Raw genomic sequence first — 17,399 nt, forward strand, 5'->3', positions numbered from 1 at the left:
ATATATATATATATATATAATGGAAAAGGGTTTTATAATTTTTAATATAAATCCAATGAATAAGAAAGGAGAAGAACGAGAAATCCGAGTCATGTGTAACACACACTTTACTTAAAATCAATTGCTACATCCCAAGGGTGCTAAGAGCATTGTAGTGTCAGTCTCCCATGATAAAACGAATTACAGCTTAAAGTTTGAGCACTCAAACTAAAAGCTCAGCGAACAATGACACCAGGTGAGCACTCCATACAATTTACAGAATTGTTGGCAGAATATTTCACTAAAAGGTTTTGAGAGAGAGCAAGAGGAAAACAACAGAATTTTGATACTTCAAAAACTAGGTAAAACATCTGCCAACATGGCTTTTTATAGGAAATGAGAAAATTAATAGCATTAAACTATGACATAAAAGCTGGTTTATGTAACCTTCAACCCATTAACATGAAATTTAATTCTAAATTAAAAATTTGAATTAATTCAGAAAAGTCAGAATTAAATCTTCTAGAATGGTACTCCAAAGAGTAGTTCGAGTAATACCCACGAAAGGTTACGTACGAATAATAATCCAAAGAGTAAACTTTTTACTACTCGATCAAACCTAAGTTGACAGAATAGTAAAAACCCACTAGTACTTGGACACATCCAAGTTAACTCTTCAAACAGTGGTAACTGAGTTGGAAAAAATATGCAAAATATTGGCATAACTTAGTTCACAAGGCCAACCAATTTGGTAAGCCTTTTTAGACTCATTTTCAGATTTGATTTGCACCCCCTACACACGAGAGGGAGACTCTATGCTAAACAATTCAACTTCCTTCTAAAAGGCTCTTGTATATATAGTGGTGCAAATCCACTTCCCAAACCAATGTGGGACAAGTGCTTTTTCAAAGCCTTTCCACCTTCATTTTCCAACTCAAATGGGTTTAATTTGATATCAATTTCTCATTCACCCATGATCTGTTTTTGAGCGTACAATATATCAATTTCTTTTTCTCACTACAAAGAGTGCGAATTCACTTTGACCCGAACCAAACTGAAAGCAAACCCCACATATATTTGTACCACAAAATAGCTACTTAAATGCCATTTGAAATTTCTAACAATACCCCACATGAATGAAAATTGATTTTTTAGACGTGAAAAAAATGAAATGATTGTACTTTGCAGTAGATCCCTGCATAGGATAGGTAAGTGTTACCCTTTGAACCTTGCATTGTGAAGATATGTTTATTTTACTGGTTGTCCAATAGAACTTGATGTCTTTGAATAATCGTATTGTCGTTTGTGTAGACGATGACATATTCCACATAGGAACCTTCCAACCTTTGTTCTGTTCTCATGGGTGTGCCCATTTTGGTTATGGTTCATCGTTCCTTGTTCTACAATAGTTTTTAAAGAATTGAGGCCAATCAATTTTCCTTTGAAGTGACTCTACTTCTCTATCACATAGGTGATTTTTTTTGAGTATCCCGCATACTCACACATGTTAACTGACATTTGAATCATTAAAGCATCAATGTGCTAACCTCGTGCTAGAGTCACTGTTCTAACGAGGAATTGTAGCGAGTCTGAGACCCCCACAGTGACACGCTTCGTTCCATAATTTAGTTGTCCTATTGGACCTAGGTGCCAGCTAGGTTGGGTGTCCACTATGGAACTTTTATTCCAAGGGCTTTAAACCCATTCAGACCGGCCGGCCGGTTCAGACTCGGATGGGTCCAAGTGAGGGGAGTCAACCAGATGTGAGCCCGTACAAAAACACATTTGATCAGATTCAACCCCCTTTGTGAAGTCTTGGGGTGCGAGGGGAGGGTCGGATGTCCGTCGACTATTTGTCTAGTAGTCGACGAGCATATTCTGAAGGAAGTAGTGGTTCAAATTCTCGTTATCACATAAATGAACGTAGAGAGGACCAGACCAAGATTCCCAGGAGAATCTTCCTTGCTTCCGAGTATGGAATTATTTAATTCCAATTCACTTATTAGTACTACTTAAAATATTTTGGTCATTTTTACCACTTTTTGAAGCATTTGCTTCCTTGATTTTTGTTGATCCATCAAATACAACATGAATTGATTCTTCTACCACCATTTTGGATTTATTTAATACTCTGAATGCTCTGCTGGTGGAAAAGTACCCAAAAATATTGCTTCATATGCACTCTCATAAAATGTTTTTAAATAGATTTTACCATTAATAAGAACACAACATTTACAACCAAATGAATGAAAATAACTAAGTTTAGGTTTCCCCCCTTTCCATAATTCGTATGGTGTTTTGTCGTGCAGCTTGTGAATCATGCTCCTATTTTGAGTATAACAAGCAGTGTTGATAGCTTATACCCAAAATCGTTTCGGTAGGTCGGCGACTGAAATCATGACTCGTGCAGCTTCTGTAAGCGTTCTATTTCTTCTTTCGGCAACGCCGTTTTGTTGTGGCGTTCTTGCAGCTGATAATTGATACAAAATTCTTTGGAAATTACAATATGCTTGGAACACGCCATTCACGAACTCTGTACCTCTGTTGGTACAGATTTTGACTATTTTGACTTCCTTTTCATTTTGAAGTTGCTTGAGTATTCTGGCAGCTTTCTTTCCACTTCATTCTTTTTGTTGAGAAATAATGTTCATGTGTACTTGGAAAAATCATCCACAACAACAAGAATTTATTTCTTACCACTCATACTTACTGGTCTACTGGACCAAAAAAATCCATATGTAGTAGACTAAGAGGCCTTGAACTTGATTCATGAGTCTTGGACTTGAACGATGACTTGATTTGCTTTCCTCTTTGACATGCCTCACAAATTTGATCTTCCTTGTACGTGATGTTTGATAGACTTTTGACTAGATTTTTCGTTGCAAGCTTGTTGATAGTCTTGAAGTTCAAATGGTTCAACTTCTTGTACCATTCCTAACTTGTGATGCTTGAATTGTTTGCCATTAAGCACACAGAATCTTTAGTTGTGTTCCAGTCCACAACATACATATTTTTCTTCCTTGTTGCTTCGAGTATGACTTCGCCAGTTGATTCATTCTTCACTTGACATTTTTCTTTGAAGAATTCTACGAGATATTCCTTGTCACAAAATTGACTTGTGCTAAACAAGTTGAATTTGAGTATTTTAACATAGGATACATCTTCTATTTTTAATCTGTTTCGTACTATCATTCTGATTCCTTTCGTTGAATCGTATTGATCGTTTCCTCCAAATACAATTTTTTGTCCTTCGATAGATTTGAAATTCACAAAACTAGATTTATTTCCAGTCATGTGTCGAGAATATCCACTATCGAAATACCAAACTTCCTATAGACAGTTTAAACATTCTTAGGTACCTAGTTTTGCTTGGGTCCTTGAGTGTTAGTCATTTTTGTCACCCAAATTCACCTTGTTCTTACTGAACCAAGAATAGGTGATTTGTATCCATTATTGATCTTATAATCATATCTAATTTTCGAAAAGATTTTTGGTGCCGGGTTTTTAAAATTTACTCTATTCTTTGGCATTTGGGAAGTATACAGCTTTAGTCTATGAAAAGCATTAAACCTAGATTTAGTTCATGATTTAATTTCTCCATACCAATTTTGCTCAGAAGGGTAAGACCTTCCTTCACCATACTTAGGAAATCTTCCCATTTTTCTAAGTGTGTTTCGTGCACTAAACTCATTGGTATATATATTATGAGGAACAAACTTTTGCCTATTAATTGATTACTTAGGTAAAATATTATGACATTGAAGCTTCGGCCTAGTAGTATTAATTTTGGTATTTGTTTGGTAACCAATTCCTTGCCTCATTGTGCTATCTTGACTTTTAACAAATTTTACTACTTGAACTTAATTTTTAAAGCAGTAGTAGAATTAGTCACTTTTTCAGAGGCTTGAAACACGATGGATCATAGCCAAGTCCAACTTTATCTCCTCAAGATTTTTGCATATTTACCATTTTATCCATTATTTTGGATGAATGCGTAAATTTGGTTATAACTTCCCTTAGGTTGTGTTATCTCACTTCTCTTTCTTTGCACTCTTCTTGAAGACAAATAACTTTTACCTTTAGTTCTTTCACCTTAGATAGTGCATTTTAAATTTTTCATTTATTTCATCTTTTTCAAGAATAAAAAATTACTGCGCTCTTTGAGTTGAGAGTGAGTGTACATAAAGGTTTGACATTCTCTCATTAAATGAGAGATGGACTCTTGCGAAAATGAAGAACTCACAGTATCAAAAGATTTGGATGTTACCTCATCTTCCTCTAATTCATGCGCCATTAAGCACTTGTTCTGATAGGATGACTCACTTGAAGTACTCATGCAGAATAATGCATTGTCATCCTTTGAGGTGTCACTTTCATCACTTGAAGATTGTTCTGACATACTTGTCTCCAAGGAATCACTAATTAAGACTTTTCTTTTATCCTTCTTGAATCTTCTTTCCTTTGACTTAGCCTCCTCCTGTACATTTTCAATTTGATTTTTGCTTACATTGGGATATGGATACTCAGCCGTAAAATGTCCAGGCTTCCTATAACTGTAGCATAAATTCAATTTCCTACCAAATTGTCTTGTCTCGGTCTTCTCATTGTGCTTGTATTTTTTGTGTTGTTCTTTCTCATAAATTTCTTAAATTTCCTAACAAACAAATCAAAGTTTTCGTAATATAATAATTCATTATTTTTTATTGACCTCGACGTGGATGGTTGTTCAACAACGAGTGCGAAATTTCTTCCCTCACGCTCTTCTTCCATCCTGGATTTCATTTCAAACTCATAGGCTTTTAAATCACTAAAAAACTTATCGGTTGATACCATTTTTAGATCCCTATGATCTCGCATGGTTGTGACCTTCATATCTCAATATGACGGTAGTCTACATAGTATTTTGAGTGAGATTTCTTTTTGATTAATGGTCTTTCCAAGATCATTAATCTCTCCCAAGATTTTAACGAATCTTGCTTCCATTTCGATAATGGTTTCACCATTTAGCATTTTAAAATTCTCAAATTTCTTTAATGCTATAGTGAGCTTGTTATCCTTCTATTGTTCATCTTCTTCACCTCTTTGGATGAGAACTTCACATACTTCTTTTGCGATTTTGCATTCTCGGGCCTTTGGAAAAGTTGCATCATCGATAGCTTTAAACAAAATATCCTTAGCAATATTGTCCAAGTTATTTCGTGTTCTATCTTCCAGACTCCATTCCACCTTAGGCTTAGGAATGTACTGTGGTGTAATACTTGTTTGCTCGATTGCGAGATTCACTTTCAAGATTTCAATTGGACCATCGGAAATTACTTCCCACATTTCATCATGTAGTGCAAACAAATGAACCTGCATGTGAATTTTTCAATCATCAAACTTATCCAAAGAGAATAATAAATTTTGAGCTAAGTCTCTCTTAATTTTGAAGTTTAGAGATCTATCTAGTAATCAAATTTTAACTCAAATAGACAACCGCTCTGATATCACTTGTTGGGTGAAAAAGTCTAGAGGGAGAGCGGGGTGAACAGACTTTTCAACAATTTAAAACTTTATAACACTTTGGTAACTTCAACTCTAAGTAATAAGATAAACAAATAGGCTTGAATTAGCCTCTTCTTGTCTTAGCTTCATATTGAATTTGATTTGTCAGAGAACTCCCTGATTTAAATTAATTCTTCCAAAAGAATTGCTCTGTGAGCTTCGAACTCGTGACATCGCGATGCTTGACCAATCTTCCAGTTGCTCTTTTCTCGTAAAGTGGAAGCAAATGATTTGCAAGTATAAAATAAATTTATACTCTTGTAATATCCACATTATTCGCAATCTGACTAGGCTTGGACTTAGCATAGAAATAATCTACTAGATTCAAAATAAAAATTGGGGATTTAAAGTTACATTTTTGGTTCATCAAAACAATAAACTTTATTCCTAATAGATTTTCCTTTTATTAATATTATTAATACATGAATATAGAAACAATATTACCAATTAATATATATTAGTTAATTTCCATTTTACATTTTCTTATAAATAAGCTTTATTAATTATTTGACCAATAAAATATTTAATTAATTGACTGTAAAAGTTTGGGCAAGAAAATGAAATATGAGGATTTTACTTTTATTAATAGTATAGATATGTATGGTTTATAACGTTACATCTCATACTGCACTTGCAATTCTCTACCTAATCAGCCCACATATTTTGGATTATGGAACAATACAATATTCGCGTTCATTTATAATTAATTGATATTTGATTGTGTTAATTAGATAAGAGTCATTTCCGTTTTTAGTCCTACTGTTATTGGGGCATTGCCAATTTTAGTCCACTTCATTAATTTTTGCCACATTGTGGTCAGTCTTATTTAGTCCTTGCCACTTTTAGTCCACAGTTAAAATTTTCGTCAAATAACCGTCCAAAACATGGGTATTTTGGTCTTTTCATGCTTTGATCATCTTTTTTACCCTTTGCAATAGTTTTCCTTATAGATTTTCATACAATGAAGAGGTCCGGCAAAAGCCATGGCTTTGAAATGTGGCTCACATGACTTTCGCCTAACCTCGTCAATTGATGAAAATGTGTAAGAAAAACCACTACAAAGGGTCAATGAGATGACCAAAGCATGAAAGGACCAAAAATACCCCTGTTTTGGACGGCAATTTCACGAAAATTTTAACGGTGGACTAAAAGTGGCAAGGACTAAATAAGACTGGCCGGAATGTGGCAAAAATTAATGAAGTGGACTAAAATTGGCAATGCCCCAATAACAGTAGGACAAAAAATGGAAATGACTCATTAGATAATAACATCAGGGGTGTGTTTGGTTGACAGGTTTAACTATAGGAATGTGTATCAAAGTCATTCTTATTGTTTGGTTGACATGATTTAAGAACACTAGTATGAGTTTTGGTTATCTCATTAATTGCAAAACTTATTCCCTAATAAAATAAGGGTTCCATTTCCCTTCATCCTCCACTTTTCCAACTACTAATAATCATTCCCATTCCACTCTATTACCAAACATGCAAAATATTTTCACCAAAGCCCATTACAATTATAAAGTATTTGATACTCATTCCGATTCCAATTCCCATGTGCGAACTAAACACACCCTAGATGTTTGTAGAATTGTGTTAATAAAATTAGATGTGTACTATTTACTACTAATATATAAAAATAAATAATAGCTAGAAGTATTATTTTATTAATTTTTTAGTACTATTGAGTATATATTGACTCTATATAACCCAAGAATCAATATCCCAATTTTGTGATTTTCCCTTAAAGAAAGTCATGGGGTGTTATCTGAGTATAAGATGCTTGACAAACATATTATTTTATTAATTAGAAAATGTATTGGTGTCTCTACTCTACTGGCTCTTTCCTCAAATGCAAAAGAGGGAGAGCATGATTGAAAAAATAAAGAAAAAGAATTAAATTCTTGTTGATGTTATACGCCAAACGGCCCAAACCCAAAGGGTTGAGTCCATTAAGTCTAACTTGTTAAACATGATCCAAGAAGTAGAGGAGCAATTGTTAGGCAAATTATTCTATGGTAGGTGGACTCGCGTCCAAAACACTATAGATATACAATTTACATATTCAATGTTTATAATTGACCTTTTAAAAATTCACATTTTGTATATTATGAACACACAATGTTAACATATATGTAATTATTTACCTTGTTTTGTATACACAAGTTCCTTTCAAATATTGCACTCAATTCCAATACTAAAAATACACAATTTAATCTTTTAAAAATTTAATACAGTTGATTTTGACTTAAAAACACAATTTATATTCTGAAAGTTCACAATTCTGATACTCTCTCTGTCCCATTTTATATGTCCTACGTACTATTCATTGGTCAAACAAACTCTTTCTTCTTTGTTTATTTTCTTTAATATTTTTTTACTTATTTTTAAATTTGATATTTTGTGTTGAATTAATAGTATTTTTAGTGTAGTTTCTAAATATATAAATGGGTTATTTTTCGGAAAACAGTTTCATTTCCAGTGTTTGGATGTATTATGGAAAATTGTCTTTGTGTTTGGTTCATTTTCTGGAAAATGGATAGAATTGTATAATTAAACATTGCAATTGTTTTATTTAAGATATAAAAAATTATAATAATTATTAAAATAATGGTATTTAATAAAAAAATATAATTTATAAAAACATAAAGAATTAAAAAATTTTAAAAAATGCAGCAAAGGTTTTCGGCGATTTCCCCACCTCCTTGGTCCATGGTCATGGGTGATATGGCTTGGTTTTGGTCGTAAACATGCGAAACAGCTATTCTGGCGATTCCGTAAAATGACTTACGGAAAAAAATTCCGTAAGTCATTTTCCGGAAAAAATGAACTGATTTTCCTTGGTACATTTTCCGTTGACCACATTTTCCGGACGTTGCCAAACACAAAAAACTCGGAAAACATTTTTCGGAAGTCATTTTACGAGTTACCAAACACACCCTAATACTTAATATTATAAAAAAAATTGAATTAAAAATAATTTCAGTCAAGTCTCGATAAACGAACTAGACACATAAAATGAAATCGGGAAAGTACTAAAAATACACAATTCAATGTTGTTTAGGACCCGGACACACCTTGCAAGGTGGACCCTGATCAATGGTATAACAACTGTTAAGTTTGACCAATAAGCCTTAGCTCAAAGGTGTTTCATTTTGTATAATCAAATTAAATGATACATTAGGTTAATTGATGAAAGGTAAAATAACATTCTTCTTCCCATTTAGTTGTACGTTAAGGGGACAAAGAAGGAAGATTATGTTGAGCTAAGATGATTTGTTGAATTGATGAAACCATAACCATTGCATGGTAGGAGGAGATGTTTGGTTTAAACTCTGTACTTGCAAAGGCTTTCAAAGCCCATATTTTGATGGTGTTGAATCTTCTTTGTCATGTTTGAGATTCCAACTCCACCTGTATGTTTAATCAAATTTCATTTATTAAAAAAAAAGAAAAAAAAAGAAGAAGAAGGAGGAGGAGGAGGAGGAGAAGAAATCACATGCTAATATAATAAATAATGATTGAGAAAAATGAAAAATCATAAAATAAAATTGCTCATCATCATCACCTAATGAGATTGCACTTATGAAAATGATGAAGGCCAAGGTGAAGATGATTAATGATGCTCTCCCTAACGCCGCAATCACCCTTCTCACTGCGTGTTGCCCAACAAAAGCAGCAACAGTTGCCACGGCAGTTAAACACACAGCTGTAATAATGTAATACGTACATGAATTAAGTGAGTAATATAATATTTAAAACTTTAATTTTAGACGCATACAAAGACATTAAGGGTCGGTTTGAAAATTAAAAAATATTTTCCACAAAATAGGTTCTAAAAAGTGATTTATTTTTTAAAAAATATTTTAAATTTTTTGTGTTTGGCTGAAAGTTTAAGAAAAATATTTTTTTATTTGTAATAATAATAATAATAATAATAATAATAATAATATGTGGTGGAGGAGATGGTGGTAGTGGTAAGTTGTGGTATTGTGTGGTTGTGGTGGTGGTGGAGGAGGAGAAGGTGTTGGTGGTAGTGATGGTGGTTGTCGTGCTGTGGAGGTGGTGGTGTTAATAATTATGCGGAAACTAGCCTGAAGAGAGACGAGAAATAAGAGAAAGATGAAAAATAAAAAATTCAAAAAATGTCTTCCAACTAAAAATTTATGAAGAAATTTTCTACCAAATTAGGTCATTTTTTGTTGACCAGAATATTTTCTTTAACTTCATTTTCTTTGAATACCCAATATGAGAAAATTCAAAAAATGACTCTCGAAAGTCATTTTTCCAAATAGATCTTAGTTTATTGTAATTTGGAGGTGGGTAGAGAGGGAGCATACCATAAGGAACTGGGAAACGCTTGAGAAGGTAGTATTCTACCACCGCAATTGATGATGTGAACATCATCACAAAGGTAGATGTTGCAGTTGAAACCTATACAAAAGGATCAGAATAAATTAAACATTTAAGACATATATGGGAGGTGGCGATTCTATCTCTTCAAACATCATGTATATTTGTTCGATTTCCTATAAAGAAAATGACGAAGAATATAATAAAGCAAATACATACACACACACACACATATATATATATATGGTCACAATCAAGTGTCACCGCTCCTTAACGTGCGGCCAGTGCGGCCGCACCACTATGTATACAAATATACACCACTCAATGTTAGAAAATACACCACACAAATATGCATCATTAAGTACGCATCACCAAAAAACACACCACTAGGTATGCAAATATACACCACATAGTGTTAGCAAATGCACCATTAGGGACAGGAGAGTTATGGTGCATTATTTTGGGTTTGTGGTGTTTTTGTGTATTTTCATTGTGGTGTGTTTTCTAACATTAGTGCGAACTGCATCGACCGCACAGGAAGGCGCGACCACATTTGATAATATATATATATATATATATATAGATAGATATATATATATATATATTTTGGTTCAGGTGCGGCCGTGCTCTCCCGTGCGGCCGTGCGGTCACACACCACTCAATGTTAAGAAACACACCACACAAATATGCACTGTGGTGTGTTTCTTAACATTGTGGTGTGTTTCTTAACATTGAGTGGTGTATTTCGTAACATTGAGAGGTGTGCACCGCACGGCCGCACGGGAAGGCACGGCCACACTGGAACATGACCCTATATATATATATATATATATATAGATAGATATATATATATATATATTTTGGTTCAGGTGCGGCCGTGCTCTCCCGTGCGGCCGTGCGGTCACACACCACTCAATGTTAAGAAACACACCACACAAATATGCACTGTGGTGTGTTTCTTAACATTGTGGTGTGTTTCTTAACATTGAGTGGTGTATTTCGTAACATTGAGAGGTGTGCACCGCACGGCCGCACGGGAAGGCACGGCCACACTGGAACATGACCCTATATATATATATATATATATATAGATAGATATATATATATATATATTTTGGTTCAGGTGCGGCCGTGCTCTCCCGTGCGGCCGTGCGGTCACACACCACTCAATGTTAAGAAACACACCACACAAATATGCACTGTGGTGTGTTTCTTAACATTGTGGTGTGTTTCTTAACATTGAGTGGTGTATTTCGTAACATTGAGAGGTGTGCACCGCACGGCCGCACGGGAAGGCACGGCCACACTGGAACATGACCCTATATATATATATATATATATATAGATAGATATATATATATATATATTTTGGTTCAGGTGCGGCCGTGCTCTCCCGTGCGGCCGTGCGGTCACACACCACTCAATGTTAAGAAACACACCACACAAATATGCACTGTGGTGTGTTTCTTAACATTGTGGTGTGTTTCTTAACATTGAGTGGTGTATTTCGTAACATTGAGAGGTGTGCACCGCACGGCCGCACGGGAAGGCACGGCCACACTGGAACATGACCCTATATATATATATATATATATATAGATAGATATATATATATATATATTTTGGTTCAGGTGCGGCCGTGCTCTCCCGTGCGGCCGTGCGGTCACACACCACTCAATGTTAAGAAACACACCACACAAATATGCACTGTGGTGTGTTTCTTAACATTGTGGTGTGTTTCTTAACATTGAGTGGTGTATTTCGTAACATTGAGAGGTGTGCACCGCACGGCCGCACGGGAAGGCACGGCCACACTGGAACATGACCCTATATATATATATATATATATATAGATAGATATATATATATATATATTTTGGTTCAGGTGCGGCCGTGCTCTCCCGTGCGGCCGTGCGGTCACACACCACTCAATGTTAAGAAACACACCACACAAATATGCACTGTGGTGTGTTTCTTAACATTGTGGTGTGTTTCTTAACATTGAGTGGTGTATTTCGTAACATTGAGAGGTGTGCACCGCACGGCCGCACGGGAAGGCACGGCCACACTGGAACATGACCCTATATATATATATATATATATATATATATATATATATATTATGTGTGTGTGTTTATGTGTTTGTATGTGTGTTCAAATGCGGCGCAGCTTCTCGTACGATTAAACATATTAGTATCGTACGATTAGCTTAGATTAGACAGATGGAAATCAATGAAGAGCAGAAAAATGCGAGGTAATTTTATAAATTTATCAACCATGTATGTTTCGGTGGTGCATTAAGTGTCGGCGTATGGTGCACTTATGAGTGCTCTGTGGTGCATTACGTGACACTCTATGGTGTCCCACCCTAAGTAGCTGAAAATCAATCAAAAGAGAAAAAATAATGCACTAAAAATTAAGTAATTTTGTGCAGCATATATATTTTGATGGCGCACTAAGTACTAATGTGTGGTGCATTTATAAGTGTTCTGCGGTGCACCACCAAAAATGGAAAAACATCGTGGGTTCAATAAACCCATCGAATAGTACCGCTGGACCAATGGGTCTATTGGACACACTAACAGGTTTATTGAATCCGTCTATGGGTTTGACATCCCCGTTGAGTGGTGCAATACTAAGTGCACTAGTGCGCTATAGATTAAGTGAACCGCGCATAGGTCAAAAGCGCATCACAAAGCATTTATCAGTGCACCGCCGAAATATAAATGATGCAAAAATATTTGATCTCAAGTCTCTCCCACCAGAGCATTGACATATATACCCTCGCAAGGATCGAACTCTTAATATTTGTATAATGATACATGAGTTCCTTCCACTCAATCACGTCTTCGATTTTAAAAAATATGAAATGCTCTAACTCTTTCATATGAGTTTATTTGCGTAGTGTGTGTCTATATATATATATATAATATGGGGTATAGAATACTAGCATAGGTGACCACAGTGTGTTGTGTCTATATATATATAATATGGGGTATAGAATACTAGCATAGGTGACAGTAGTGTGTGTGTCTATGTATATATAATATGGGGTATAGAATACTAGTAGCAGAGGTGATAGCATATATATATATATATAACATAAAGTGGTAAAGTGAGCAACCTCAGGAGGGACACCGAGCTCCAGGAAAAGAGGGCCCATGATGAAGCCACCACCAAGACCAAGCAGTGCTCCAACAGTACCAGCTACCAATCCAAAGAAGCAGAAAACAATGAGCTGCCCTGCTCGCAATTTGGAGCTTGAATCTGCAGTCTTGGATGATATCTTTCTCCACCCTTTGTACAGCCCAAACGCTTCAAATGAACTCACCCCTAAACAAACTGGGATCTGCATGCACCACATCAACATATATACATATGTATCTAATACATTCCTGCATCCTCTTATCTTATTCAAACATACAAAACTGGCAGTCTAAGTGACTCATAGTTGACTGGTTCAAACCAAAGAAGCAAAGATTCGAACTTGTGACTTTGTGATTACAAGCATGAATCTCTTGCTATTTTGGCTGGGGTTACCCCATCCTCTGCTAATTTAATTTGGTAGCAGCATACATACCTGCAACAGATTCACCCCCCAGTACACAGTTGAGCAAGTTGTTGTGTAGTTCTGTATGTTACCAAAATACACAAGCTAATTAAGAAAAGTGATGGTGTTTCAAGTATATATATATGTATGCAGTGCAATTTTGAGTTGCAACTAACTAATCTCAAAGCTACCTTGCTGATCTGCAGACCAAGGCATACAACCCAAACAAAAAAGATAAGCCCAAACTCCTTCCAGTAAACATTCTCAAGAACAGACACCTAAAACCAAAATATACATGCGGGCATTATTAGGCTTCAAAACCCAAAAACAAAGACCAAGGGGAATATAATTATTAGCTTTCCAATAATACAACATACCTTGGCCCTCTTCTGAATGCCAGAGCTGGGACCACCAGGAAAAGTTCCTCCTTCTCCATCAATTGCTCCTGATATATTATTGGAATTTTGGTGTTAGACGAGGAAGCTAGCTACATTGTTCACCAACACGGGACAACTGACTTTAATTTGAACGAGATTCAAACCCGGTTACATTATGGGTTCGATCTAGTTCGCCCATATTTTAGCCCACCCGGCCCGTCTTGGTTTTGTCCCATCCTCTTGATGCATAAATGTTATAATCAATCTTGAAGAAAGAAGCAAAACAAGGTAGTTTGGTTCTGTATTAAGAAGAGAGACGGACAGGTAACTCACCATTTGCTAACCTTTGCACAGCCTCCTAAACCCATCCAAAAACACAGTGTCACAGTGATGATCAGGAAACATAAACCCAAAAGATATATAAAAATTTATGTGAGATCGTCTCATAGATCTTTGTTTGTGAGACAGGTTGAATCAATGTGAAATGTAATTCTTATATCAATAAATCAAGAATAAAATGTTTATTATTCATTATTTATATGAGAAAATGTAATAGCCTTGAAAAAAATGTAGAGTCAATACCATTTTTTATCCTAAATTTATATGTTCATTTTTAATACGTTTTTATTAGAATATTCACATTTGATTCTAATATTATTGTGGCATGATCATTTTTTATCCTCATTCAACAAAACAGTTTTAATGTAGTTAAATACAAAATCATTTCGACCTTTAATTATGGATTTTTTTCAAAAAAATACAAATAAAAATGTAACGGGGTTAACTCATTTTGTATAAAAATGATCGAAATGTCTTTGTATTTAACGGAATTTCAATGATTTTGTTGAGGGAAGACAAAAAATATTCATGTCACAATAATACTATAATCAAATGTGAATGCTCTATAAAAAATAAAATTAAAAACTAAAAGTGGACTGTCACCTATAAATCTAGGACAAAAAATAGAATTAACTAAAAAAAAAATGTAATAATTTTACATTTTTTATGTAAAAATATGACATTTTTCATCTAAAAGTATTACATTTTCCTTTTATAAGTACAACATTATTTATAAGGTAAAATATAATATTTTTAATGAAAAATGTAATACTTATTTACAAAATATAAAAAGTATTATATTTTTTTTCAAAAATATTACATTTTCCTTTATAAGTAATAAATACTTTATACCTGATTTAGTATTATATTTGCTATAAGTAAAATGCATATAAATGTGACTCACTCCATCCGTCTCATGGATAAGAATCCGTAAAACGATTTCACAGATATGAACCATAAGATATGATGATGAAATTAAGAAGCCCACAACGGGTAGAAGAATATATATAATGATGAGAACCTTTTTCAGCATAGTTTCTTTCTTCCAGGACGCAACACCTCTGAAGAAGGCCATGGTTGATAAGCCTTTAAAACAAAAACAAAAACAAAAAAATACAAAAAATCATGTAGGTAGAACGAGAAGATTAATATTGTTGGACGGGCCGAAGACTGGTATCAGAGCTTTCCGCAGAATATATGCATTTCAACACTACTTAACTCTAATACATACACTGCTAATTAAACTTACCTAAGAAGAGAATGATTAGCAGAACAGTGACCATCCAATCAGCCAAAATCACATTGAAAGAAACCCCAATACTAATTCCAAGCATTAGCATTGGTTGGATGAGCACAGCCAAGTTATAATCAATAATTGGCATCTCCATTGTGGGATGCCTGAGCCTAAGATTACAGTAAACAGTAGAAACTGCAGCTCCTGTGATCATGCACTTTGAAATTGCAGTTGCAGATTTTGGGTCAAATCTTAGAATAAGAGTAAGCATGGGCACAAATATGCCGCCCCCTCCAACACCCCCAACACTCCCAAATGCCGCCCCCAAGAATCCTATTATGCTGCCCACTACAATTTTCCATCCAAATTTCAGTTCCTGCAATAAAAGATCAAGAACCAGTGTCTTAGTGTTAAGATTAAAAATTTATCACTATATCAAAAGTTATACATAATAGTAAAAAAGTAACTTTATTTTTTTGTATGGTCATCACATTTACGAGGGGAAGGGTATTGGACTTAACACTTTAAGGGCCTCTACCAAACCTTCCTCTATGGTACTGGACTTAGGCTATTTACTAATCTCCTTCCAACAATTCCCTAGCCACATGATATTAGGCTTGATCTTTTACCAGCTTCTACCTAACAATTCCTTAACCATATAGTGTTCGACTTAATCCTTCAGACTTCAGTCCAACAATTCCCTAGTCACATGGTACTGAACTTCGCTTTTTACCAACTTCCACCCAATTAACAATCTCCTAATAATATGTGATGAACTTGGCCATTTATAGACTTCCACTCAACAATCCCCTAGTAACATGGTGTAGGATTTAACCCTTTACCGGCTTCTACCAAAAAACCCCCTAGTGACATGGTACTGGACTTGGTTCTGTACCCGTCTCTGCCCAATAATCTCCTAGTTACATAATGCTAGTATAGATTTGACCATTTACTAACCTTCATCCAACCATCTCTTAATCACATGGCTGTGTTAGACTTAACCTTTTAGGGATCTCCTCCCAACCATCCCTAACCACCTGGTGTTGGCCTCCGCTCAACACATAGCTTCCTCTATGAAAGATAACAATTCCCGGCCACTTGATGTAGCAGGAGGGGATTTGAGAAGGCAGAGTATATGAAATAGAAATAGCAGTTTTAATAATTTCCATACGTACCGGCCAAACGTGAGTGTGACCGTGACCGGATTCTTTAGTCTCCCTGGAGGACTTGATGAGAAACGTTGAGAGGTGATCTGATGAATTATTGGCATCGCTAACGTTGATGCTCTGTAGAGCTGCTTCCTTATTCTTCAAACTCCCACTTCCCTCATCAGCTAAAACCAAAACTAATGAAGCTAAGAGAAAACTCCACCAAATACACATCACTGCCCTCACAAACCTCCATTTTCCTCCCACCATTCAAGCACCGGCAGATCAGATTAATTACCTAAAACAACCAAAGTCCTATAAAAATAAAAACTTTGCGCGTACACACTTTGTAATTGTGTATATAGGAAACAAGAACATATACTGAACTAACATTAGCTAAATCATTTTCAATAAAAAAAAAAACATTAGTTAAAGCGGCAAGTGATAGTGACAGTATTCAGAGTTTTATCATTTATAATAATACTCAAAACTATGTCAGTAATAAAAAAAAATTAAATTTAAATTGTGATTTAGCAGGGCCTTTCCAATCAAAATTGGGGCCCTGGCCTGTGCCATATCTTAAATTGAGACCTTTTTCGAATAATTACTATATATAAATAATAGTTGTTCAAAAAGTTGAATCAAAATATAAATATTGTATAAAAAATACATATAAAATTTTATTTAAAAAGTGGCATGCGTCGTGCACATTTAGACACAAAATCATCAATCAAACTTTTGATATCAACTTCTTCTAAAAGCTCATTTTCTAGAAGACATAATTGTAAAATCTTACGGAAAAGAAAAGAATTTATTTAGAAACTCTGAATAAATAATTAATCAAGAAACAAATTCTTAAAACAATAAACAAAAATT

The 17,399-nt window shown here is 34.8% G+C and overlaps 1 protein-coding gene across 1 annotated transcript; it reads right to left on the reverse strand.

The window, feature by feature from the left end:
• Window positions 1-8,515: 8,515 nt before the first annotated feature.
• On the reverse strand, window positions 8,516-16,886 carry LOC116022481 (sulfite exporter TauE/SafE family protein 3-like). The gene is made up of 11 exons (XM_031263206.1): window positions 16,551-16,886; window positions 15,391-15,751; window positions 15,163-15,227; window positions 14,136-14,160; window positions 13,803-13,870; window positions 13,617-13,703; window positions 13,456-13,506; window positions 13,000-13,224; window positions 9,863-9,956; window positions 9,091-9,231; window positions 8,516-8,936 (listed from the first exon to the last, which is right to left on the reverse strand). Exons 1-11 carry the CDS (start codon window positions 16,791-16,793, stop codon window positions 8,851-8,853), a joined length of 1,446 nt encoding a protein of 481 aa, XP_031119066.1. The 5' UTR covers window positions 16,794-16,886; the 3' UTR covers window positions 8,516-8,850.
• Between the last annotated feature and the right edge of the window lie 513 nt (window positions 16,887-17,399).

Source organism: Ipomoea triloba, chromosome 6 (assembly GCF_003576645.1).
Source record: "Ipomoea triloba cultivar NCNSP0323 chromosome 6, ASM357664v1".
NCBI lineage: Eukaryota > Viridiplantae > Streptophyta > Magnoliopsida > Solanales > Convolvulaceae > Ipomoea > Ipomoea triloba.